Here is a 24,606-nt window from a genome sequence, read left to right as displayed (position 1 = left end):
ATGATAAGCCATGACCAGGGGAAGGAAGACCCTGAGGGGCACAGGCAAGGCCAGGCCCTAGAGGGTCTTGCTTTCCCTGGTCACTGCATGCGGATGGCCAGAGCACATCCTAAAATGTTTCTAGAAAAGCCTCGCTGTTCCTGGCCACCACACCCAAGCTGGTTGACCTGCAGCCCCACTGGCCGAGATGACCCGGCTGTGCCACAGCACCAACCAATGTGTGTTCATTCTTTCTCCCACTAGCCGGCTGCCAGATCACCAAGACAAGTGTTTTAGAGGCAAGGTTTCATGTAGGCACCTCCTAGAATTAAAATTACTTCAGGGATGCCCACAGTATAGTTGAAGGAAACACCCCAAAGGCCAAAGGAAGCCTGCTTTATTTAATTTACAATGCACAAAATATTTATAGTTCCTCAGACATTTTCATGGCAATAAAAATTACACTTTATGACATAATTATTAATGGTTTGAACAGAAATAAAACCGTATAAACGAAGTATGGCTGATACTATGAAAATGTAAACCATATAAACCAAAATCATAAAGCAATTATTCAATACTCAGAGGCCTACTTATTACATACATAGAAAATTTCTTACACACACGTACAATAAAAGCTCACAAAAAACGATCACTCAGAAGCCGATCACTGTACAAATATGAAAATAAATCTTTGTCTTTAACCTCAATTTTATTTTCAGCAAGAGGGCTGTGCAACTTGAGTTTATGCAAATCACATTTTGTATTAAATAATCAAGTGTCACAGATGTCATACAAAGCAGGAAGTGGAAAAAATAAATTATGAAAATGCATGAGGCTAAAAGTTAATAGTACAAAACGTCTCCTTCTCCAACATTCTCTTCTATAATGAAATTAAAATATTATCCAATGTGTCAGGACACACAAAAAAGGAACATAGTATAATCACTTTTAAAAAATCACTTTTTAAAAGCTCAAAGGCAAAATTCACACAAGATGAGTTGTCTGCATAGAAATATGCAATGTACCTAATTAAGTCTAAGTTAAAAATATGCAATACAGTCTTGTGCCACACGTAAGAACAGGCCAAAAAGGTGACGGTGGTCCCATAAGGTCGTAAAGGATTATAAGCAAGAAGTTTTATTTGAAATGTTGAAAGAAAAAGCTGGGCCGACTTGGACACTGAATTTACTGCTAGCTCTGGGTGGTTTAAATAAAGGGGAGGCTCAGCATGCTGTGCACGACTTGTACACGCCGAGCGCCCACACACACACAGACACACACACACTCCTGTGCACAAACGCAACTTCCCTCCCAGTCCAGCAGTCCAGCCCCCGCCCCCCGCCCCGGCTCACTCTCCCTCTCTCCCTTTCATCATTTCTCCTCTCAAGCTTTCTCTCTCGGGGTCTCTTCTGACCTCTGCTCTCCCTTTCTCTCCCCTCTCCTTCTGTCTCTGCTTCCCCCCTCCTTCCTCCACAACCCCCCTCCACCGGTCCCCCAACTCGTGCACGTGGGCACACATTTATCTTTTATACTGTGTTTTTACTGTACCTTTTCTCTTTAGAGGTGTTAAGGTACACAAATACTTACCAAAATATTTATCTGTGTTTGAACAAAGGTGACTTTTGTGTAATCTAATCAATTTGGGTGTGCTGGCCATACAATTCAGAAGCAAAGGCCCAGACAATCTTCTGTATCAAAGGTGTACTCATATGTACAGACTGTAAGACTAATAGAGACACAGTGGTGGAAAATAAAGGCCACATGATAACCTGAACTAACAGTTTTGTGCAACTGCACCAAACACCTAACAGGAGTCCCATAAACATACATGTCAGGTCCGTTCTAATCTGGGCTCCACAGACGTCATCCAGGCAGACACAGTACAGAACTTTCATCTCACCGAGCCCCAAAATAACCATCACTCCCTCCCTTGCGCAGTTTGACAGTTCCCCACAAGCAAGGCATTCTTTTGGGTCAGAAATATAAACTCTTTTTTCTGGGACCAAAAAAACATAAAGAGGAAACAGGAATCCACAGTGGAGTTGCTATGGATAGAGCCCACTTTCCAGGGAAAAAATTAGATATCAGTAGAGAGAAAGCCTGCTCTCAAAAGCCAAACGATGCCGTGGCTACTTATAATCTGTGTAATGTACCTAGTCAATTTTCCTTAAAATAAAAATGAAGCTTGGGGAATTTAAGGTCTGATCATAAAAATCATAAACAGGAGAAAAATTGCTACAATGAGTTGCTTTAATTCAACCAAAGGAATGTCTTTAGCTTACATATAATAACTATTATTTAAGTATTTTTCAGCAAACTACTTGGGGCCTGGACCTTTTCCCTGGTTGGGAATAGCTTAATTGGTTCAGGCCACTGAAGACCAAAAACCAACAACCAGGCTTCGCTGACCCCCCCAGTGTCAGGTGTTGACCCCTTTCACTCTTAGAGACATTGCAATGGGGAAGTGCGGGAGGTATTGCAGGTTCTAGAAGAGCAAGGCCAACTAGGTCTTGGTGAGGATGTCACTAGTCATATTCAACCAAGGACCCTGACTCCTTTCTTAACCACACCATCTTCTCTTTTAACGAGATGCTTTTCCAAGAACCATGCACAATGCTTCCTCCGTTGTTCATCATTTAAGGAAGTGAATGCTGGCAGGTAGAGAGTGGAGCAATTTGCATTCTACTGGAGATCATGCTTTTAAACCACTGGAAGGTTTGAAATAAGCATGCATATTTTCACTTGGCAAAGTGTTAAATAGTTCTAAGGACTAATTATTTTTTAATAAGACATAATTTACATACCATAAAATTCACCCTTTGGAAGTATAAAATTCAGTGGCTTTTAGTGTACTCACAAAGTTGTGCAACCATTAATCCCACAGTACAATTCCAGAACATTCATGTCATCCTTGAAAGACGTCACACACCCATCAGCAGTCACTCTCAGTTCCTCCCTGTCCCCAGCCCCTGGTGGTCACTCACTGGTGTGTTTTTTTAAGTGAGGAGGACAATCTTCCTGGGCATTGTACTCTCAGTAGTATGGGGCTTTATTAGAACTTTCAACACTGAATTTAAACCATGGACATTGTAAGTTTTCTGAGATTATAAAATACCCTCTTTAATATAGAATTATTTTCATCACAAGAATGTTTTTTTCTTTATGCATACAAAAATAGATTTTCCTGTCTCTACTGAAGGCTGAAAATTATCATTTTTTCCTCAATAAAATTCTGTTCTTGTTTCAGAAGTGAGAAATCAACACTCCAATATTTTGAAAGTACAAACAACTGGAGTCCTTATTAACCGTGGGTTATCGCACTCTCCTTCCCATGGACAAAAAAAAAAAAAGTGCTACAGAATGTGAGAGAGGGCAAAGGCTGGCCAGGCCAAGCTGCCCTGTCGTACAGATGAGGGCACAGATCTAACGGGGGCTGGTGACATGTCCAAGACCACAAGCCTAGTTAACAGCAAAGCCAGGATGGTAATCCCCTTTTACCAGTACTCTAGTATTGAATATTTGAAGGAAATGTTGTCATAGGTTATGTCAGCTACGGCATGAATCTTCTACGTGAGTTTCTTCTACAGCTTTGATCTCAGCAATTAAAAAACTTTTACACCCTATCGTTTAAGACTCTGTAAGGGCAAGACAATTATATTTAGCCAGGGAGCCCAAACTGTTCATGGAAACATAGCAATGAAGAGTCGAGGTTCTGGAGGGACCCAAGAACACAGTTCAGATCTGCCACACTGTAACTCTCCATGTGACAGTGTCTGTAGGCTGCACCACCCTACATAAGAGGCAAACGAGTCCCACAAATTCTGTGTTCTGGAAAGGAAGACTTCGCAGGCCAAGGCGTTTCGGGTTTAACCCTTGCAACAGTTCTTCATGTGGGTTGACTGTTTGGAACTGCTTCCAGTCAGGTTGGTAATGGATTTGCTGTCATCTTCATCAGTCCTTTTTTTCACTTCCCTGGAGAGAGAGAGAGAGAGAGAGAGGTAGAGGCAGAGGTAAAAGTAGAGGCAGAGGGACAGAGGGGTTAACTGAGGTATAAACATAAACCACAACTGGCTCTTAGACATAAAAACAGCACCACTGAGCACTTGCCGTGTGCTGTCCGGACACTGTTCCAAATGTTTTATAGGTGTTGACTCATTGAATCCTCACAAGAACCATATGAATTTGCTGTGCCCCATTTTACACTTTATATATGAGGAGTTCCCTTACGTCACACAGCTGGAGAAGTGGCACAGCTGGGATTCACACCATGCAGGCTGGCTCCAGAGCCTGCATTCTGAGCACTTGGCCACAGACTCAGGCATGCACACACTCACGCATGTGTACACAGACCACACGTGCACACACCTGCACACTCAGGCATGCATGCACAGACCCATATGTACACACACCTGCACATACAGACTCCTCTCACTCTCTCCTATGGTTTCACATGCTTTATAGTCTGTCACACGCACGGCCTACTCCTGAACACCCTCGACCTGGCTCCCGTTCCAGAATGATACTTGCTGACATTCACAAAAGCAATTACGTCTTTATAACCATTCTTGAATTATACAGGATCATGGAAGGAGCAATGGGTGGTTAAAATCCAGAAAACAAAACCTTCCTTTTGTGTCTCTTAAATTTCTTTTAGAATTAACCGTTAGAGGCAACACTGACAAAGGTCTCCATGATCTTATAAAAGAGAAGTGTCCTTCCAAGTGCAGCCACTGGGGGTGCTGGTGAGACATGCAGATCCTGCAGTCACACCTTAGATAAGCAGAAGGACAATCTCTGTGGGGGAGGTGAGTGTGACAGCCAGTCCCCAAGGTGCCTCCAAATGATCCCGCTCTTCCCAGTCAGTGCCTGGCACTTCCCCATTAAGAAGTGGAGCCTTTGCCCCCCTCCCCTGGTCAGGACTGGCTCTGTGATTGCTTAGACCCATGGAATGCCAAAGAAATAGTGTTCTGCGACTTCCAAGCCAGGTGTTAAGAAGGCCTGGCCACTTTGAGCTGCATTTAAGAAATCCAGGGTTCCTCAATGGAGATAGCCCAGCAGAGAGGCCCTGGGGGAGGCAAAGACACAAGGAAGAGCACCCTGGTGGCAGACACCAAGCCTGAGACAGCCCGGTGGCCACCTGAATGCAAACACAGGAGACACCGCAAGTGAGAGCAGTTGAGGAATCTTCCAACTGAGATCCCACCAATTCTGGTAATTTCAAAATATAAAAGTGGTTGTGGATTTTAGGTGACTACGTTTGGGGGTGGTTTGTTACAGAGTGGTAGGTACCGGAAATTAATGCCCAGTACAGCAATGCTGTTCAATAGAAATATAAGGTAACTCACACATGTACCATGTACTTTTACATTTTTAGTAGTCACACTAAAACATGCAAAGAGAAACAGGTGAAACTAAATTTATAATGTATTTTACTTAACTCAGTAGAATATTATCCATTCAGCATATCTATAAAAATATTAATAAGGTACTTCATAACCTTTATAATGTCTTCAAATTCTAGTATTTAATACATGTGGCATATCTGAATTTGGATTAGCCACATTTCAGGTGGCTGGTGGCTACCCATTTGGTCAGCACGGGTCTAGAAGGCTCTAACTTCTGAAAACCACTGCACTGTGAGAAGAACAAAAGGGAAACTAACTCTTGCTGAAGGCCAACTAATAAATGCTGTGCTCCACGTTTTCACATCTGTCTTGTTGAATACACACAGACACACAGTGTCACACACCTCGACGAGTGACAGGTGAGCACTGTTATCCTCACTTCACAGCTGAGTAACAAAGACTCAGGGAATGGAGGACTATCCACAATTCAGCCCCTAACACCCTATGAGACTCATTTCAGATTTCTGACCTCCCGAAATGTAAGATAATTTTTCATTGCTTAAACTACTAGGTTACTGGGAATTTGTCACAGTGACAATACAAAACTAATACAACCTCCAAATGCGGTCATTTGGTCATTTGATAAATGTCCAATTTATGCCCAGCTCTGGGATCCTCATTAGTGAGCTTTGAGGGAGAGCCAGAGGTCTAAATAAATCATTACCAGGTCCCAAGAGAGCTGCTACAGTGTTCTGCAGGGACGCGCAGCATGCTGGGTACAGGGAAAGAAGGCCTCCTGGAGGTAGAGCAAAGCGACCTCTCGACAGAACAGGAATTCACCTTCGATTAATGAGGAAAGGAGAGTCCAGGTGCACGGAACAGCATGCACAAATGCAAAGTGGCACAAAAGAGCTTGGCCCCAACTGGAAACATAGTTCACTGTGTCTACAGATTATCATTCATTTGGGAAGCAAAATAAGACATATGATCAGTAAGGTAGGTGAGGTCAGACAGTGAGAGACAAAACCACTTGCTAAGGAACTCAGACTCTCTGCTGCAGGTAGGATACCTGTGTGGAGTTGTAAGCAAGAAAGTATTCACTGGATTTTTATTTATAAATATTACCCTGGTTGCAGGGTGGAGGGTGAACTGATGCTGAAGAAATGCTGAGGCAGAATCTTAGGAGCCTCATGCACTCAACCCAGGTAAGAAATTCCCAGGTAGGAAATTCTCAGGCCCGAAGCAGATATATATAGATACATACGGAATGAATAAATATGAATAAGCGAATGAATGAGAATATGGGTGGATTCAGGAAAGTCCAGAGAGGTCACTGAATAACCGGGCCCCAGGACCTACTACAGGTAGATGATAAAGGAAGAGAGAAAGGAGTCAAGACTGACTCCAGGTTACTATTATCTAATTATAATTCTGGTAGTTTCCGCAAAAGGTAAGTATATAGTGAATAATGATTTTAAAGAAAAATTAACACTTTAGATTTGGATAATTTGGGTCTGTCATGCTTATGGAATTTCCAGGGGTTGCTGGGAGGGAGTATGATTACAGAATTTTAAAAAGAGGCTGAGGTTAAAATAGAGAATCTGGAAGTCACCAGCTAGAGGTCATTCCAGAAACCATGGGGACGGAAGGCATCAGGCAGAGGGAGACAGAGGAAAGAGGAAGAGTGAGGAACGGACCCCTAAAATTACCAACATTTAAATAGCAAGCCAGTGATTCAGATCAGTCATGCAAAGTCCCAACTGTGCCACTCAGTAGCTGTGTCACTGTAACATTAAGCATTCTAACTCTCAACTTTCTTATCTGTACAAAGGGTACAAGAATCATAGCATCCTTACAAGACAACTCGCATTTCTCCTTTCTGAGAGGTCCAATGGCCTCTATCAGCTACATATCATATGGCTGCCTGGTCATATCTTTTTTTCCCTCTAATGTTAAATTGCACGGCCTCTTTTTCCCTTGTCATCTCTACTGAACCATGTATGGGGCTTTCACATGCTGAGTACTCATCACAATGCAGATATCACTGAACCTGAAAAGCAAATAGTAAGGAGAAAAACAGGCACCCACATCATTCACCTGACCTTCAGTTTCTTTAATCCACCAAAAATAAAGGCATGGCCCACTTCTAGGAAATTAGAAAGATGTGATTCCAAACATCTCAAACAGGTTCAATGCTGGGAAAATTAAACTGCCTCACCAAAAACAACCATATGCCTAACAACAGCATTTTAAATGACCCAATCTTAGAAACAGATTTACACCCGAGGGGTTCAGCAACTGTGCTGAACTGATGATATATCAGCCTGAGCTTCCTGTGTTTTTCTCAAATTTCAGGCCATTGGTCAATTAAATGCCTGTAGCATCTGAATAAGTTGAAAAACGTTTAAAGCCTGTGGTTCTGTTAACTGCAAATTTACTTGCCAATGGACAATGGTTGGTTGTATGGATGTGATATCAGTACAATAGGGAAATCACGAAATTGCATTTCTAAAAGAAACTTTTCCTGGGATTGAGAGGTTTTCTAAGAACTAGCAGAGTAACTCAGGTTGTCAACTCAACATTTGTGGCCTCCCTTCAAAAATGAATCCTTCAGATGATACAAATCCAGAAACCCACCTAGTTCAAGTTTCATGACATGACATGGCGTGAAAGGGACCATGCTAGGAATTGTCTTAAGAGACCTAAATGAAGAACTTACATGTTTTGCATTCTACACAACATAATAAAGGCCGTAAAACTTTTTAAATGTTGACTTAACCTGGGGAGACGATACCATTTCCATTTAAGACTTAGGTACTTTGACAAGCAAATCTGAAGGCAGAGTATAAAGCAAATTACAGTCTTTATATATTTGCTTTCTTTATAATTTTCATATTTAACACATCGCTAATAACTAAACTAGAGACCTCAAACCAAGCCATAAAGCAAAGCAACAATAAAAAAATTCCTTGATCAAGTCACAAGAAGTGCCCTCATTATTGAAATGCTGTGCACACAGGGTTTTAAGTAAACCCCGCCTGTGTGGCAGCTACATCATAAACAGCTGCAGGAGCAAATGGGGACTGCAGCCTGCAACCTCTCCCATCTTTATGACATAATAAAGAATATCGATCCTGCACTCTGGGTGTGACCACAGCAATTTGGAGTCATTTAACTTTAATGTGACCCTACAAGACAATTCGGCATTAAATGCAATTATATTATCCAGTGGAGTAGAGGCTGCTGTGTGTAGAATCAGACTGTCAGAGCTGGAAAGGGCCTGAGAGGTCATTTTCTTCAGCCCCACCCTCATTTTACAGATTAGAGGTGCCTGCAGGAAGACAGGGACCTGTTCAAGACTTCACAGCTACTCAGGGATAGATCGAAGGCTGCACTTTGAGCCTGTTGACACCACCATCCTCCAACACGCCGGGCAGCAGCCCACAGCCATGCAGAGGGCCTGCTCGGCAGCACCCTTTCCTGCTGGGACAGGGTGGCCGTTCAGCACCACACTGCCTAAGGCCAAGGTGGCACAGAGCCCAGACTTGGGCCCAACCCTGCTCTCAAGACGGGCAGGTCCCTCCCATACCCATCTGCCTCCATGGCACATCATCTCCAACCAGAAATTCTCACGTACATTTTTCAACCTAGCAATTATTCCATGTTCAGTCCATTTCATTGAATCTTACCCCTCCTCATTTACTGAATGGATCCTGTTTGTCCAAAATGGCTGTGCACCCAAAGGTGCATGGAATCCATTATTTCACCTATTTACGAAGGTTTTATTTTGACTCTTGATAAATGTGATTTTAGCTCATGATTCTTCTACTAATTGCAAGCAAAAAAACATGTAATTCACTTGAATTTATACATTTAAATGTTTGTTTGCCTTTTTTCTACCTGTTCTAGGTCATATACAAAGTTAGTACTTGTTCTGTTTTAAACAAAAATGATTTCCAGTGTGGTGGGGGCAGGTGGCTCTCTCTCTGGGATTGATGTCAAAGGAGAAAATGGTCAAAGACTCTGAGTCCAAGCTCAAGGCACCTTCCAGGCCCTGCCACAAACTAATCCTAAGCAGGCCATTTAAGGTCCTAGGGCCCATTTCCTGATCCTCAGGCCAGAGTCTCTCCAGGGCCCCAGGCCAAACCTTCTATTAATAGAATTCTATTCTTGGAAGTACTATAAACATCTAGTCATTAATACAGAAGCAGAATTTAAAAAACTGCGGAGTATTTTAACTGTCAATGTATACTAGCAGAAGAGGCCAATTATCACACGAAAGCTAAGATTCTTGTAAAACATCACAAGTGCTCAGGAAAAGCACCATACACCTAAAATTATGTATTTGCTTTGTCAGCAATTAAAGATCATCGGCCTGGATTTTGTTAAAACACATTTTTATTTTATTTTATTTTATTTTATTTTATTTTATTTTATATTTTATTTTATTTTATTTTGGATACTTGGTCCTTTCCCAGTAAAGAATTATCTTTTCATCTGTGGCAGAAAACTAGGCAGAAGATATATAAACATAACAGACAATGTTATTTCCTAAAAATACTCTAAGGATTAAAACACACATTGATATCCAAGTTGCTCAATAATGCAAATAATTCTAATCTACATTCCAAAATGTTATTAACACCATTGCCTTAGCTTAATAATTACCTGTGTAATAAATTTAACAAAGTGCTTCCAACTGGCACGATACACAATTTGTCTTACTGAGGTTTTCTTTCCTTCATGCCAGAGAATGTCATAATACCTATATTCATAATAGTCTCTTGTGTTTAAAATCTGGTTCCTGGAAATGACTTGTACAAGTCAACTATGAGCTTTGTGGCAACATTCTGCAGAAATGTCAGCGACACCTCAGACGCACCTGCTCTGTTTGGCAGTAAAGGTGTTTTGCCAATGTTCACAGCGAACGTGCAGCATTACCAGCATTTATAAAATCTGTGTCTAACTGCTTCTCTAACCACTACTGAAAGAAAAGACAGTGTCTTCCAATGTATAGTCATGCTATGGTCGAGAAGTTTGACATATGAACCAACTAAATGAAAATTCAATCTCATATCCAGTTTTCCCAGTAAGAGACAAAACTTTACCTGGCAAGATGGAGAACAGCTTCCACTACATTCGAACCATCTTTGGCACTTGTTTCACAGAATAATGCCCCATAGGTCTGTGGGACAGAAATAATAGACACTATTAAACAAAGCCTTTGTTTAAGTTTCCTACAGTTTTAGCATATATATCAATAAATATAATAATAAAAATAATTTCATGTCGAATGACTAGCAGCTAAGAAATTGGATTCAGAGTTTCAATAATTAAAAAGAAATGACTAGCCCTGGCCAGTTTTGCTCAGTGGTTAGACAGTCAACCCATGGGCTGAAGGATCCCGAGTTCTATTCCAGTCAAGGGCATGTACGTTGGTTGCAGGCTCGATTCCCAGCCCTGGTCAGGGTGTATGTGGGAGGCAACCAATCGATGGGTCTCTCTCACATCGATGTTTCTCTCTCTCTCCCTCTCCCTCTCTCTCTGTCCCTTCCACTCTCTCTGAAAAGCAATGGAAAAAATAGCCTCAGGTGAGGGTTAAAGAAAACAAAAAAGGAAACGAAAAGAAATAACTAGTTTGAGCCTTGTGATTAGGGAAACAGTTCCTAGTCAAGGTAGTGTTGAGTTTGCATTAAAAAACTTACAACACAAAATTTCATGTTTTAAGGTGCTTACTTCCAATAGTCACACGCATGCTACCCAATGTTCGCTATCAAATCATCTGAGACAGATAAAAATGATAGCTTAAGGAAACCACTCAGGAATTAAAAGTCCATCAAAATTCTGCCTCCTTTTGGCCAGCAGCTAACACACGTCCCCTTTCACACTATCATTTCCTATCCAAGATTCAGCAGCCTGCATGTTGCTAAAACCAACGAGCATTTTCTAGTCTTCTATTATTCAACCTTCCGGAGGTTTTGCGTGTGATCACGGATCCTATCGCTCTCCTGCTGCAAACCCTCCACGCTTCCTTTCTACTTCAAGTTCAAATGCTTGACAATGGCCAACAAGATCTAGCTTGTATGAGGCCCCATCCACACTGGGGGACCTTTATCCACAAGCCCCGAATCCACCGAAAAATCTATTAGAAAATCACAAAATGAATGGATTTCTAGTAGAAATGGGCAGTACTGCTGCCGAGTTCTATAGCCATGATGCTGTGGGGAGAAGCAGAGAACGCCTCTGAGGAAACAGGAGGGTGTAAGTGAGGGGGTGCATAAGCAAACCCTGGAAACCAGGAAATCCTGGGGAGGGAATAGCGCTGGAGTGAGGACAGGAAAGATGAGATCTCTGATGTGGCGGGTGGGACAGTCTGACAGGTGGATTACATGCATTCAATGTTTGTCGCCCCCAGACAATAAACTACGGGAGGACAAGGGCTGTCTGTTTTGTTCTCTGTTGTTTGCTCAACACACAATGAAGTGCTTGTCACGTGGTGGAGACAATTAAATGTGTGTTGAATGAATCTCTTCTGTATTCACTGTCTAGTTTTGATGTTTATCATATTTGGCTCGCAGTCCTAAAAAATAAAACAAGAACGATCTCCCAACTCAGAATAGTGAAATTCAAACTTCTTTTTAAAGTACATATGGATATGCTACCGAGAAGTCCTTTCATGGTGCTGACGGCAGACAACAATGACAGCAATGTCACGTCAGACTGTTAGGTCTGAACTTCTTATCTGACCCAAGGTGCATCTGATTCCCTGTAGGCTAGGACAAGTCATAAGGGGGCCACGCAGCATTCTGACACAGTGGTAATAATGGGAGGGTAAACACTGCCCACAGTAATCGTTTGGACAGGAGTGAGCGCCATCCTCTACACCAGGGGTGGGGGGCATCCGGCCCACAAAAGCATTTGGTCTGGCCCACAAAAGCATTTGGTCTGGCCCTGCCAAGGCAACCGCAGGCAGGACTCAAAACTCAATAAATCCAGGAGCTTTCCTCATAGCTAATTTTTAAGTTGATAATTTTGTATGGTCTGCAAATGATGTTATAAATATCCAAAGGCCCTTGGAAGAAAAAAGGATCCCCACTCCTGCTCTACACAAATGCAAAACCGAAAATAATTTTAGACTATTCCAACTAAACACAAACCTTACAGGAAGAAAACAAGTCTTCCTCTTCTCTTCCTACCAGGTGACACACTGCACCATCTTCTGCCCCTGGGCATAGTCACCCTCTGGAATCAAACCCATCTTTTCAAAACAGGACACCCATTCTTTTTCCTTTACCTGGATTCCAGGACTAGAGAAGGATTCCAGAAACTGGGGGACAGTGAGGAGGAAGGCGTGACAATTTTGGCTCCTCTTTGTCAACGATGTTCAATGGGAGGAAAGGATCAAGTGATCAACTTCTTCTATGAGGGATTCAATCCTTGGTGTAATTACTCATATTCATAAGGGGCGGGGGCATGGGGAGTTCTGCCTGTCTAAGGACAGAAGCCCCACCAAACAGGGTGGAAGTTCATCAGAGAACCTCTTAAGCAAAGGCAGACAAAAGCGAAAGACCTCTGCCAGGCTGGGCCCGCTCTCTCTTACCATGGCCAGTTTCTCTCCGAAGTACGCTGCGACACACTTTCCTCCCTCTGCAGCAGCCGCGTCACGAAGGTCAGCCTTGTTTCCCACCATCATGATAGGAATACTCTCACTGGCTGCATCCTACCACAAAGAAAAGAAAAAGAGTGTGCATACCTTAGACACTGGACAAGTTATGATGATGACAATAGCCACCACGTCTGAGTGCCCCTGAGTGCCACATGATGTATCCATACTGTCTTTTAACCTCAAAATCTCTGAAAAGAGCCAAACATTTTCCCATTGCTAGTGAGAACACTGACATTCAAAGATTTTAAATAGGAACTTGTAAGGGCCTGGGCCAGAGTCTGAATTGAGTGCATGCCCTTTCCCACTCTACAAACCAATATAAACTCCAGGAGCATGACTCAGAATTGCATCTGACTGTGGTGCCCACATTTCCTACAACTTCCACTCTGAACAACAGTGACTACAAGTCAACAGCATTATCCCAGATACAACATACACACAAGTAATTCCTCAGCTATAATGGAACCTGAACGGAGTTTGGAAGTTCCACACTCGCTGCTATCTGGTTGACAATCAAAACAAAGTAAGAAGGTCCTACAGGTCAACATTTTTCCTATAAGGAGTCAGTTACCATTCTATTCCAAGTAACAGCGTCTCAGGATAATGCTTCCAAACAGCACATGCAAACTTTCCCACTGTCCCACACTCTCAGTGGAGATGGGTTGAAATGTAAGATGCGAGAGGCAGAGCTGCGTTTGAGACTCCTCCTGGCTACTCATTTGCTGTGTGAAATCAGGCAAGTCTTTGTATGTTTTTGCCTTAATATCCTTATGTGTACAATGAAGGGGTCAGTAAAAGGCACATCCCAGCTCATTAGCCTATGGTGAGAATAAGAGAATATAACCTGCCTAGGGCAGAAAAATGGGTTTCTGGTTCCTAGACAGAGAAGCAGCAGCCCTGGCTAAGGCATTACTCTCTGCAACGCCTAAGGACACCCAGGTGCTCATTCGGTTTGGTGCCGCACCCAATACAGGATCAAGAAATAAGCTTAAGAAATAATGAAGTTATATTTGACTTCCTTTCTCTCCATACCACTTTCCTCTAACTGGAGGCACCAGACTGTGACAAGAGCAGAGGGGAGAGGGAATCAAAGGCCCTCTCCAAACCTACCCCACCCACCCGTTAAAGTGTTAATTGTGTTCTTTAACCATCTGCTCATGATCCAAGAGATGTCATTTGGAAGCCATTAACCAAATATTCTCTTAAACCAATAATCCCAGCATCTAAATGAATTCCCAAAGTCAAACCTGTAAATAGCTCCTTCAAGTCTTGACTAAAATAGGATCTTCTTGTGGAGCCAGGACCACACTAATGAAAACCACCTCACCACAAGGCCCTTCACCCTGCCTGCTTTTTGTTACTATAACATTTATCACTTCCCATCATTCTATTTATTTTATTAATTTTGGTTTGTTTCTTGTTATGTCCCTGTCACTAAAGTACACGCTCCATAAGGACAGAGCTCTTTATTAACAGATACATCCCAAGCACTAGAACAGTACCTGCACAGAGGAGGTATCCCAAAAATATTTTTGAATGTGTAAAAGTCAGGATGAGATCTCATGTCTCAAGTGTCTCTATTCAACTTTTACCCCAATACTCAATCAATAAATTATTCATGACAGAAAAGTAAATGGGCATAATTTTATTTTTTACCCACGATTTTATTACAAGATTTTGTAACCTAGTGCTTTTTGATCCAAGTGAAATAATTATTAATGCAGAGAGTCCACTCATTACTGACATGCTACTTCTTCTCAATCCTCTGGACTATCCTGATGATCACACAATTCGTTTCTACCCACATTTATATAGTGACCACATAAACTGTCCCTGTAGAATTTCCTCGAATTGGAAAGGGTGGGCCATGGCAAAGGTTCATAGCATCCATTATTTTTCTAAGATGAAAGTTAAATGCCAAGTGGTCTCCAATTTTTTCTCTATAACAAATTCAATAATTCATCTTGAATACAGTTTTCTTCTCTTCAGACCACGTGAAAGGTGCTCCCAACAGCTGGAAAGTAAGGACACTTACCCTGTGTGGGCTCCTGGTCACTAAGAGCCATTTCAGTGCTGTGGCTGGCCTTGCCTTTTAGGCTTCCTTTTCTTGAGAACAATCCAAAGATTTAAAATGGAAACTAGGTCCAACAGTTTTAACAATAAAAAGTTTTGCTGTAATTTTAACCATCCATGTGTATGAGTTAGTTGGGATTATCCATTACTCTCTGGGCTCACTGCTCTGTCCCAGGGAGGGCCATTTGCTCCCTGGAGTAGATGCCTCTCCTTAATGCACTGACTGTACCTTGGAATTCCTTTCTTGACCTCCAAAGCTTCTTCGCACTCTGACGCTTTATCAAGGGAGCAACCACACTGAATCAGGAGGTCCAATTCTAGCCCCGTTCCAACCCTCAGCTCTAAACTATCAGCCAGTGTCATATACTTTCTACGGTTCAGGTTCCTCATAATAAGTGAAAATAATACTACGTTTCTTCCTTTCTTAGATATGTTACAGAGATGAATATAATGTGGAAAATTTTATGAAATAATATTATATAAATGTCAATGCACTTTCTCTGTATTTGTAATTGTAAGTCATGATATTTCAGTAGGACAAAATGCACATTTATTTATCGCTAAGTGTTATTGCCAATTACAAAGTCACTTTTCACATCACTTCTTAGTTAAAAAGAGAACATTAATTCTGTTTTTTTACGGGTATGAAATAGACCCAAATGAATAATCCAGAAATAAACTTGAGAACAGACAGTAATAAGGTCTCCGTTTAGCTACCCCTGCACTTAATGTCTGTTAAAAATTACAGATAACAGACCTACTTGAAAAACTGAATTAGCCATTAGTTTCAGGTTTTTCCCCCAAGAGAGTACGCTGAACCATAGCTCGAACTATAGTTCTGTTGATTAATAACTGCTGGCAGCACTATGTGGTCAAATCATTTCCTACTTTCAAAAATTATTTACCATGAAACCAAAGGATATGAAAGCTCCTCAGATGAAAGGCACCACCTCATTTGATCAAAAGAAAGCACAGGTAGTTACCACACACGTTTAAAATACCAACTGGTTTTTCAGTGGTACCTCGGGCTGTGTAACAACCTAAATCACTACCAGAGTAAGGCTGAGAACACAGCTGCTACAGAATGTGGGCCTCGCACATGCTCACACCAGTTGGTGTTTCCCCTGTACGTCTAGTGCATGTGGAAGCCCCCGTACACATCCAAACATGCCGCACCCCCAGTCACAGCAGCCTCAGGTGTGAGAGCCGCAGCTTCTCAGGGGCCCTGCATTTCCACTTGCTTCCAATGAGGCCCTGATTTTATCAGTAAGAACACCCGGAAGTTTTATTCCCAGAAGCTCCCTTTAGTTGTGTCCTTGGCCTTGTGGGAACCTGCCCAGCTACTGAGAGAGAGACCAATCCTACCCAGGGCCCCTGGGAACTCTGCCTCCAACATCTGCTTATCTGCAACAGCTTGGATCAGTCTGTTCCCATCACACTACCTCTGACGAAGAAGAGCCAGCATTTTCCAAGACGGCCTACCGCTCCCCCGTGCAATTTCCAGCTTCTCTGTTTTGATTTCTTACCTCAATCATATCCACCCATTCTCGTACATTAAGAAAGCTCTTCTCACACGTAACATCATACAGCAGCAGGACACCGTCTGCTCTCCTGAAGTAGGACTTGGCAATACTTCTGAATCTGGAAAAGAGAGAAGCACTAAGTCACGGTTCTCACCAGTCCATTGGTGCTGCTTCATTCTCTGTCTCTTCTGGGCTCACTTTTTTTCTCATTTTCTCAAATAAGACTCAACTGAGAAAAATCTGACGGCAACGTATCACTGTGAGACAGCCATCTCCAAGGCCTACACTGACCCAGTGAAAGGCAACAGGATGAGAATCTGGGCTACTGATTTTAAAAAGCCAGTCATTTCTCCACCAAATAATCTCAAGAATGTCTACAAACCCCAAAACACAACCAGGACAAGGCTGACAGTGCAATTTTTGAAAGTTCCAGCTTTGGCAAAAACCTACCAAAACCCGCGAGTGGGACTCAGAGAAGGGTGGAAGGAGATGCACATTAGAGAACAATGATCTTCAGGGCGTGGGCAGGATGAAAGAGAAACATGGACACCGCCACGCACCAGACCTTTACATACATGGGGGTGAGGGACTCACTGGGGGAAGAGCATTCTCCAACATATATGTTGCAATGTAAACCAAGTGCAGTATTTTATATTGTCTTAAATAGGGCCATGTCAGCCACAAGTATTTTTTAAATGTTGCAATGCTCAATCTGCTACAGAATATGAGCTCCCCTGGGGCAGGTATCTGTGTCCTACTGAAAAGACACACGGATGAACCTCACCATTTAGCAGCCTAGATGGTGCCTGGTGCAGAGGGAGGCGGCTGCCCCATACTCACTCGTTGAACTGGATAGATTCTGCTCCCAAGGAGTTAGACAATACTAAAACCTACCTTTACTGCTTCTGGTCATTGGCAATAAATGCAAGATAAGGTACTGTCACCAGATGCAAGTCTGCTACTTAGTTTGTGCCTCTGCCCTTGAACCAAGGGGAGCTGACAGGTTCCCTTCTCCACCTTCTATTGTGCCCCAATGAGTAATTCCTCCCGCTGTCACTGCATTCAGAGGTGTCTCCCCTAAATTCTCTGGTTAGGAAAGGGTACTCTCTTTTTCCCCACTGAACATGAGCTCAGTGGAAGTTGAAGATCCTTTTTCTCACACAACTTGACAGGTAACTGAAGGAGGCAAGGAAGTGGAAAAAGTGAGCATTCTTGAAATTCTAGTGTACCATGTAACTACATGGTATTTTATAATTACATAGTTATAAACATAAAAAACACCGAGTGTGCTCCGGAGCTTGTCCCTACAAGCCTGCGCAGGGCCTGAGGCATTATGGAAAGCACTTGCCTCTCCTGACCGGCTGTGTCCCAGAGCTGCAGAACCGTGCACTCTCCGTCTACAATGAGAGTCTTCATCTGAAAATCAACTCCTAGAAAGAAACAGAAGAGAACATGGAGAACATGATGTAAATAATTCCACTGGTTTTTACTTTAGAGGAGACAGAAGCCAATAAGCCAAAGAGCCAGCAAGGTAGAGAGGAATGAACCTGGCCTTCACAGAGAGTGACCTGCACATGCTAATTGCAAGTCATACACACGAGTGCACGCAGATGTACCACCTGCAGGCTGGCTGACTTGGGAGAGGACTTACGCTGTGGGCAAAGGGAAATCTATGTGCTGTTTGCTCATGTAATTAGGTGAACTCAGTTATGTGTGTGCACGCGCACATACATAAATACGTGTATGTGTCTACGTGTATATGTGCATGTGTTTATGTGTGCATATATATATATATACGTACATGATATGTATATATGCCCAGCTCTCTAGCAACTAAACCAGATACAGCAGTCTTTTTATGAATCAAATTAAAGTGAACTTTGGGCTTTGTTATCTTCAACAGTCTAACAAAGAACCATAAATTTACAATGATGCCCATTGTGAAGAGGGTAATCAATCTTTCCTAACATTTCTGGTTATCAAAATAAGAACACTTTTAGATAAAGAAGAAAAATAAATGATAATTTGCATATCTTCAACTCCTTTTACTATTATGCAAATTTGGGAAACTGGACACTACTTCTTTCCTTGTTCTGAGAAACAGTCCTCATGCCACTGTAAAGGAGGGAGGGAGCATACATCTAGCTATGAGTTTGACCACAGTGACAAACTAGCCATCAATAATGTCACTTTATCAACATCAAATGACATCTTATCAGAAAAGCTTTCTCTAGCCACCCTGAATAAAAGTGCACCTCTCTCTAAACCTCTTATTTTTTATTTTTTTTCATCTATTTCCCTCCTTTGGGATGTAAGTTCCTAAGGAAATGTTTGCTGAATAAATGATCTGTCATCTCAGGCTCTAAACTTGGTGTGGTTCATCTGACTGGCTAAGTAGATACCTCTGTCCTGTCAGTCTTCCTTCCCTAAAGTTGGGCCTTCGCCAAAACAGAAGATGACCATTCTATAGACAAGTACACAGACACACACATACCTATATATATGTATGGGGGAGAGAGAGAGATTGATTTGCGTATCTGTGTATATACCCCTAAAGAAAAGAAAATCAAGCTGAAGAAGGTCATTTCCCCATTAGTATATGAAAAAGGAAACATACCCAGGGTGGCACTCGTATTTCCTCGAAATTCATTCTTGCAAAGCCTCATGAGGAAACTAGACTTCCCCACAGCAGCGTCCCCTGCAAGCACGATCTTGTAAGCCTTCTGTGAGCTGGGAGATCTGTTATTGTCCGCCAGGTCTGTCTAGGGGGAAAGGCCACAGAGGGTGACAAAGGGAGTGCCAGTTTTCCTCCTATTAAGTTATATGGCACACAAAAATATCTGTGGTCTGGAATAAAAGTGTCTCAGAAACTACCTACCTGGGGTGAAAGTGCCAAGATGGGCTTTCTTGGAAAACTAACAACGCTGCCTTCACTAATGGACCCCTGGGGCTTCCAGTCTAAGACGGAAGCCACACCTTCTGAACCATATGTCTCTTCATCCCTTATGTCAGGAACCTGTTTTTAAAAAAGTCAGCTGTTAAAATACAAAGTCTCTCATTACACATATACATCATAGATTAACAAGAAGAAAAGAATACAGCTGAGTCGTCAATGCTGTTATGAAAAAGGGTGGCCCCAAAAGGCAATGGATTAGAATTTCTCCTTAATTTGGTGGAGGGGGGAAACACTCTGCCTATGTTTCATATTTATAACCTTTAAAATAGATTCCCATGAGAGATCAAGGTGAAACAGGGCAACAGGTATCTATCGAAGACAAGGCCTAGAAGGGCAGCGGTTCCTAGGGCTTACGTCTGTGTCTGAAGCATCGCCCGCAAAGCTCTCCTGCGTGCCGTGGGACCTCGGAAATGCCCTCTGCTGTTTGTATTCCACCTCCGAGTCATACTCATTGGAATCCCTCAAGGTGGACAAGCCACTGTCGAAGCAGCTCTCGGGCAGGCTGTCAAGCTCATAATTCACCCTCTGCATGGGATCACAGAGGGCCAGCGAGTCACAGTCCTCATCCACGTAGGAAGAGCGGGATGACCTGGGACAGAGGAGAAGGCTGCTTGACCTGAGGGCTCGAAACACTCAAGGCCACATGGGCAATAGTGGGACATACTGGACTCAAGAAGACAGACACTCTCACGTTTGCCAAGAGCCACAGTGTAGTCCATGATTAAGCATCAGGGAAAATGAAGCATTCAAAGCCATATCAGTTTGTTCCATGCAACAATCAATTAATATAAAGACATTCAAACATTTAATAAATAAAGCTGTTTTTTAAAAAAATCACCTTTATTTCCTGATAGAAAAGTTCCCAGGGTGTAAATCAATCTAAAGTTGCATTAAGAAAAATGCATGCAGAACACGTGAATTTTTTTGCTCTTGTGTGGTCAAACCACACTCAACAGTATGTCCATTTCTGGATAACATCTCTACTTAAAAGGGATGCCGGTAACCTGGATGGGAAAGGCAACTGGGATGACGTGAGACTTCAAAACCCTCAGATATGAGAAATGGTTTAGTGTACTCAGCTTAATGGTTTCTCTCTTGAAACAATCAAAGGACTGACACATGAAGAAGAAAGGTACATTCTCTCAGGTTGCCCAAGACAAAATCAGGGCCCACTGGTAAACTTTTCTGGGAGTCATATTTCCAATAACATGGTAGAAAATAACAGGCAATCAGAACTGTGTGGTCCTGGAACAGTTTGACAGATGACATCAGTTTTCTGCCGTTAAGTGTGGACAGACCCCTAGAGGAGAGGTTCCATAGACACAGGCTTCTATGGATCTTTCCTTCTGTGAAACTCAAATAGGAGAGTCTGAAGAAACTGTGTACTTCCCTATTTACTTTTGCTTCTCTATTTATTTTCACACGAATCTAAGTTTATATTAAAATAAAAACAATGGCTACAATTTATTTAGTCTCCACTGCACACCAGGTACTATCCTAGCTACTTGGCATACATGACCTCATCAGAAAGGGGGCATGGGCAGGGTACATGGGCCTCCAGATATGAGAAATAACGAGAGACAGATATGCTTAGAAAAGATAGGATGATCTTAATACAAATAAGTAAAAGCCATATAAATCTGAGATATCAAAATATTTTGGTGCCTTTAGCAAATGTTTAAAATTAACTAAAAAGGTGATTTAACCAACATATTTTGTCTAAATATGTTGCTCAGTTATGAGGTCTTTTTCCTAGGACAGGAGCTTCATACCAAATCTCAATCTATCTAGCTAGCTGGCTAGGTATGTGTGTGTGTGTACACACTCTATTACTACTTCTGGAATAATTTTCAATTATCTATCTTTCCCCCTATGTGCTTAAAACTGACCTTAAATATCAGTTCAGAAAAATGGCAACACACCCACACACACATTCTTAAAAGTAATCTCTATTTCCCAATAACAGAGCAGCCAGCTGCCTATAAGTCATTAAACAATTAAAAATTTTTATTTCACAAATCAGTGGACAATAAAAACATCTGATATATGGGTAGAATTTTCTTAAAAGTGATCACCAATAGCCTTGGTAACAGACCTTCCTGAAAGGGGACCTGCCCATTTTGCTATCACCAGGATATTAAGTACATTATTCTTTAGACCAAAGGTTCCCGGATGAAAAGGGAATGAACATGAATCAGAAGGCTGCATCGAGATGGAGCATCCCAGCTCCGATGGAAACCTGTAGTTTGTGTACTCACTTCTACTTCCAAACCTCTGATGTATTCCCAAAGTAACCTTTTAAGTAGCAACAGTGGACGTATGTGTGTGTTCACACATGTGTACACACATACAATCTTTCAGTGTTTAAGGCTAGATCTCAAGTTACAGAAGGGCCAATATTTCACTTCAGTTAATTAAAAGTAGAGCTAACTGTTCACTTCTGGTAGCCTCTGTGACTCCTTTAATACAGGAGCTTATAAACCTCTACTAGCCATATTGCTGTTTGTTTTGAAAGTGTCCTTTCCCTTGTACACAACTTATGTAATATTATGCTGAGCTATTACACATTTGCCAAGAGTCTCAACATCCTATACCACAACATCATATACCATAGTTTGACTGGTTTTCCTGAAACTCCTCTTACTGAGTCTACTTCTAAGAAACAAGACATGATTAGGGGTGAAGTAAAGGTGAGCTTACATAAAACCAAGTCACGATAACATCTTAAGGAAATCACTTTTCTCTATGCAAAATTTTTTCTTTAATCTTTACATATTTCATGTTTGAAATTTAAAGTAAGGGTAGAAATAGAAATTAGGGCCCAAAATATATTCTATTATTTTAATTTACCTATAAGGAAATTTACTTTCCTTTCAACTTGGATCCAGAATTCAAACAATACTTAAGTAACATACCTGTCATAGCCCGGAGGTTGAGGAGAATGACCATTAAATCTGGGACTGCTCCTAGAAATTGTATTCCCTGGCGATACATTATTTACGCGCTGGAATATATAAGTAATGTTGCGTTACTCCATGTAAGCATTTTATTTATATATATGTTTTTTTAAACTGTAGCACACTAGTTAACTTCTAATGCAATCAAGAGTCTGGTGTCCTACATGAGCAAAGGTGAGCACAGAAATCAAGGGGGGAAATGCAACTACCGCATGTGGTACTTCCTCCTCGTTGTATCCTAAGTCTGAATGTTACCACGTAAGCTATAAAGGGGCACCCGGTTCCCTAGATCCTCCAGGACCGTGCAATACCAACTTCTTTTGATCTGTTTCCTCTCCAACCATAATTTGGCTTAGTAGTGACTCTTCCATACCAAAAGCTACAATACTGGGACCCCAAACTTGAAGCTGACCCCCAAAAGAGGGAAAAGAGGCTTTCTGGCACAGAGAGTCTGGGAAAGGTCCTCAAAATTCCAAGTGGGGCTTAGCTTGTTTCTGCAGGAGGGTTTAAAACCCAAGGCATCCACTCTGCTAATCTCACTACCGTGAAGAATGCTCGATGTGTGTCAACACGCTTCTCAGCCAGAAGCGCCCTCCCCTTCCTCTCAGCTGGACAATATTTCACTTGTACCTGACGGGATATTACTGCTATCTGTGCACATCTGAACCACCCACTACCCTATAATCCCTGCCAGGGCCCAGGTCACACCTCACACATCTCTCTCTGGCTTCCTAGACTGTCTAACAAAGAGTTGGTTAACCTCTAGGCATTTATTTCCTCGGAGGGGTAGCACAGTTTTTTAATTTGGGAAAATGTTGCCCCCCCTTTTTTTCGTATGGAATAGCTTCTCATGATTGTAAGTTCTCCCCCGATAAATACAAGATTTTCATCAAAATATGCCACCACGAGGGAGAACAACATGGGTTAGAAGTTCTGCTGCGTACCAAGGACCTGCTGAACTTGCTGTACGTGCTTTCCAGGGCGCTCCTCAGGCCGTCGTTGCTGTCGTGCAGCTTCCGGTTAGCTGTTCTGCAGAGGAAACAAATAAAACAGATACATCGACACGGGAAATATCAGTGGGGACAAGTGGAACCACTTATTCTTCAGGCTGTGATGTCCAGAACGTGGAATGGCACCTCTTGCAAATTCCTACCTCTTCCCTTCACGCCCCACATACTGAGATCACAATTCCCAGCTAGAAGTACAACTTAAATGCCTGCACCACCTCTCCACAGATCTCAGGGCACGTTAGGAAGGTATCAGCTGCTCTGCGGAACTGCTCTTCCCTCAGGTAGCTCCACTGATTGAACAGGTTTCATGCAGGTCTCTGCTCCCTAAATGCCTGGCCCCGGCCGGCACCCGGAGCCGCTCTCCATGCCCCTGCACGCAGCCTGGCTGTGGACGTGGTGTGTTACACACGCTTTTCCCAGGCTACTCCTGCATCCCGTTCCTGGCCTGCTGCCGCCGGGCACATGTTAAAGGCTCCGATGTTGACTCTGCGTTCAAATCCCAACTCAGGAGCGTCCTTTCCACATGACTGATGGGAGTTATTTAACCTGTCCGAGCCTCAGCAACTTCTATGAAATGAGGATAATCACAGAGCCTCTCCTTGGCTTCCCTACTGAAGGCCTATTCATCCACCCTTTGGACCTCAGCTCACTCAATGCTTCCTCGAGGAACACTTCCTGGGCTTCCTGGGCAGGCCGAAGTTCTCTATGGTATACACACCCCTTTCCTTTGTCCCACCTCTCTCATTCAGCATTTTATATTTCTATAATTATTGATCAGTTTCCATCTTCTTCCCTAGATTAGCCCCATTAGGACAGAGACATTGTCCTTCCTACTTGCCATTCCATCCTCAGCTCCAGGCACACCTGATCCCTAAAACATGGTGAGTGAAAATCTGCTGAATAAATGAATGACTAGGATTATGGTAATACATCAACTCTGCAATTGCCACAAGTGAGACTTCATAACTATTCAAAGATGGTGAAAAAAATTTGTCAAGCCTGATCTTACTTCACTTGGGGAAGTGAAACCAGCAGAAAAGACTGCTTGGGTAGAAAACAGAGAAAGGAATGGAGAGGGGGATGGGCCTCAGAGG

At 42.4% G+C, this 24,606-nt stretch overlaps 1 protein-coding gene across 2 annotated transcripts in view; it reads right to left on the bottom strand.

Moving 5' to 3' along the window:
- Positions 1 to 359: 359 nt before the first annotated feature.
- RASEF (RAS and EF-hand domain containing) overlaps positions 360 to 24,606 on the bottom strand; it is a 56,659-nt gene continuing 32,412 nt past the window's right edge. For both annotated transcript variants that reach the window (XM_081150631.1, XM_081150632.1), the window contains 10 exons: positions 23,447 to 23,531; positions 22,461 to 22,549; positions 19,900 to 20,134; positions 19,468 to 19,605; positions 19,207 to 19,351; positions 17,938 to 18,019; positions 16,593 to 16,707; positions 12,928 to 13,047; positions 10,436 to 10,512; positions 360 to 3,954 (listed from right to left, as the gene is read on the bottom strand). In XM_081150631.1, coding sequence (XP_081006757.1) covers positions 3,849 to 3,954; positions 10,436 to 10,512; positions 12,928 to 13,047; positions 16,593 to 16,707; positions 17,938 to 18,019; positions 19,207 to 19,351; positions 19,468 to 19,605; positions 19,900 to 20,134; positions 22,461 to 22,549; positions 23,447 to 23,531 — 1,192 coding nt within the window. In that variant the 3' untranslated portion in view covers positions 360 to 3,848. The remainder of the gene's footprint in view (positions 3,955 to 10,435; positions 10,513 to 12,927; positions 13,048 to 16,592; positions 16,708 to 17,937; positions 18,020 to 19,206; positions 19,352 to 19,467; positions 19,606 to 19,899; positions 20,135 to 22,460; positions 22,550 to 23,446; positions 23,532 to 24,606) is intronic.

The sequence above is a fragment of the Miniopterus schreibersii genome (genome assembly GCF_964146895.1).
Source record: "Miniopterus schreibersii genome assembly, chromosome: 11".
Lineage (NCBI taxonomy): Eukaryota > Metazoa > Chordata > Mammalia > Chiroptera > Miniopteridae > Miniopterus > Miniopterus schreibersii.
The sequence above is the reverse complement of the archived record's forward strand: the minus strand, read 5'-3'. Positions and strand labels throughout refer to the sequence as shown.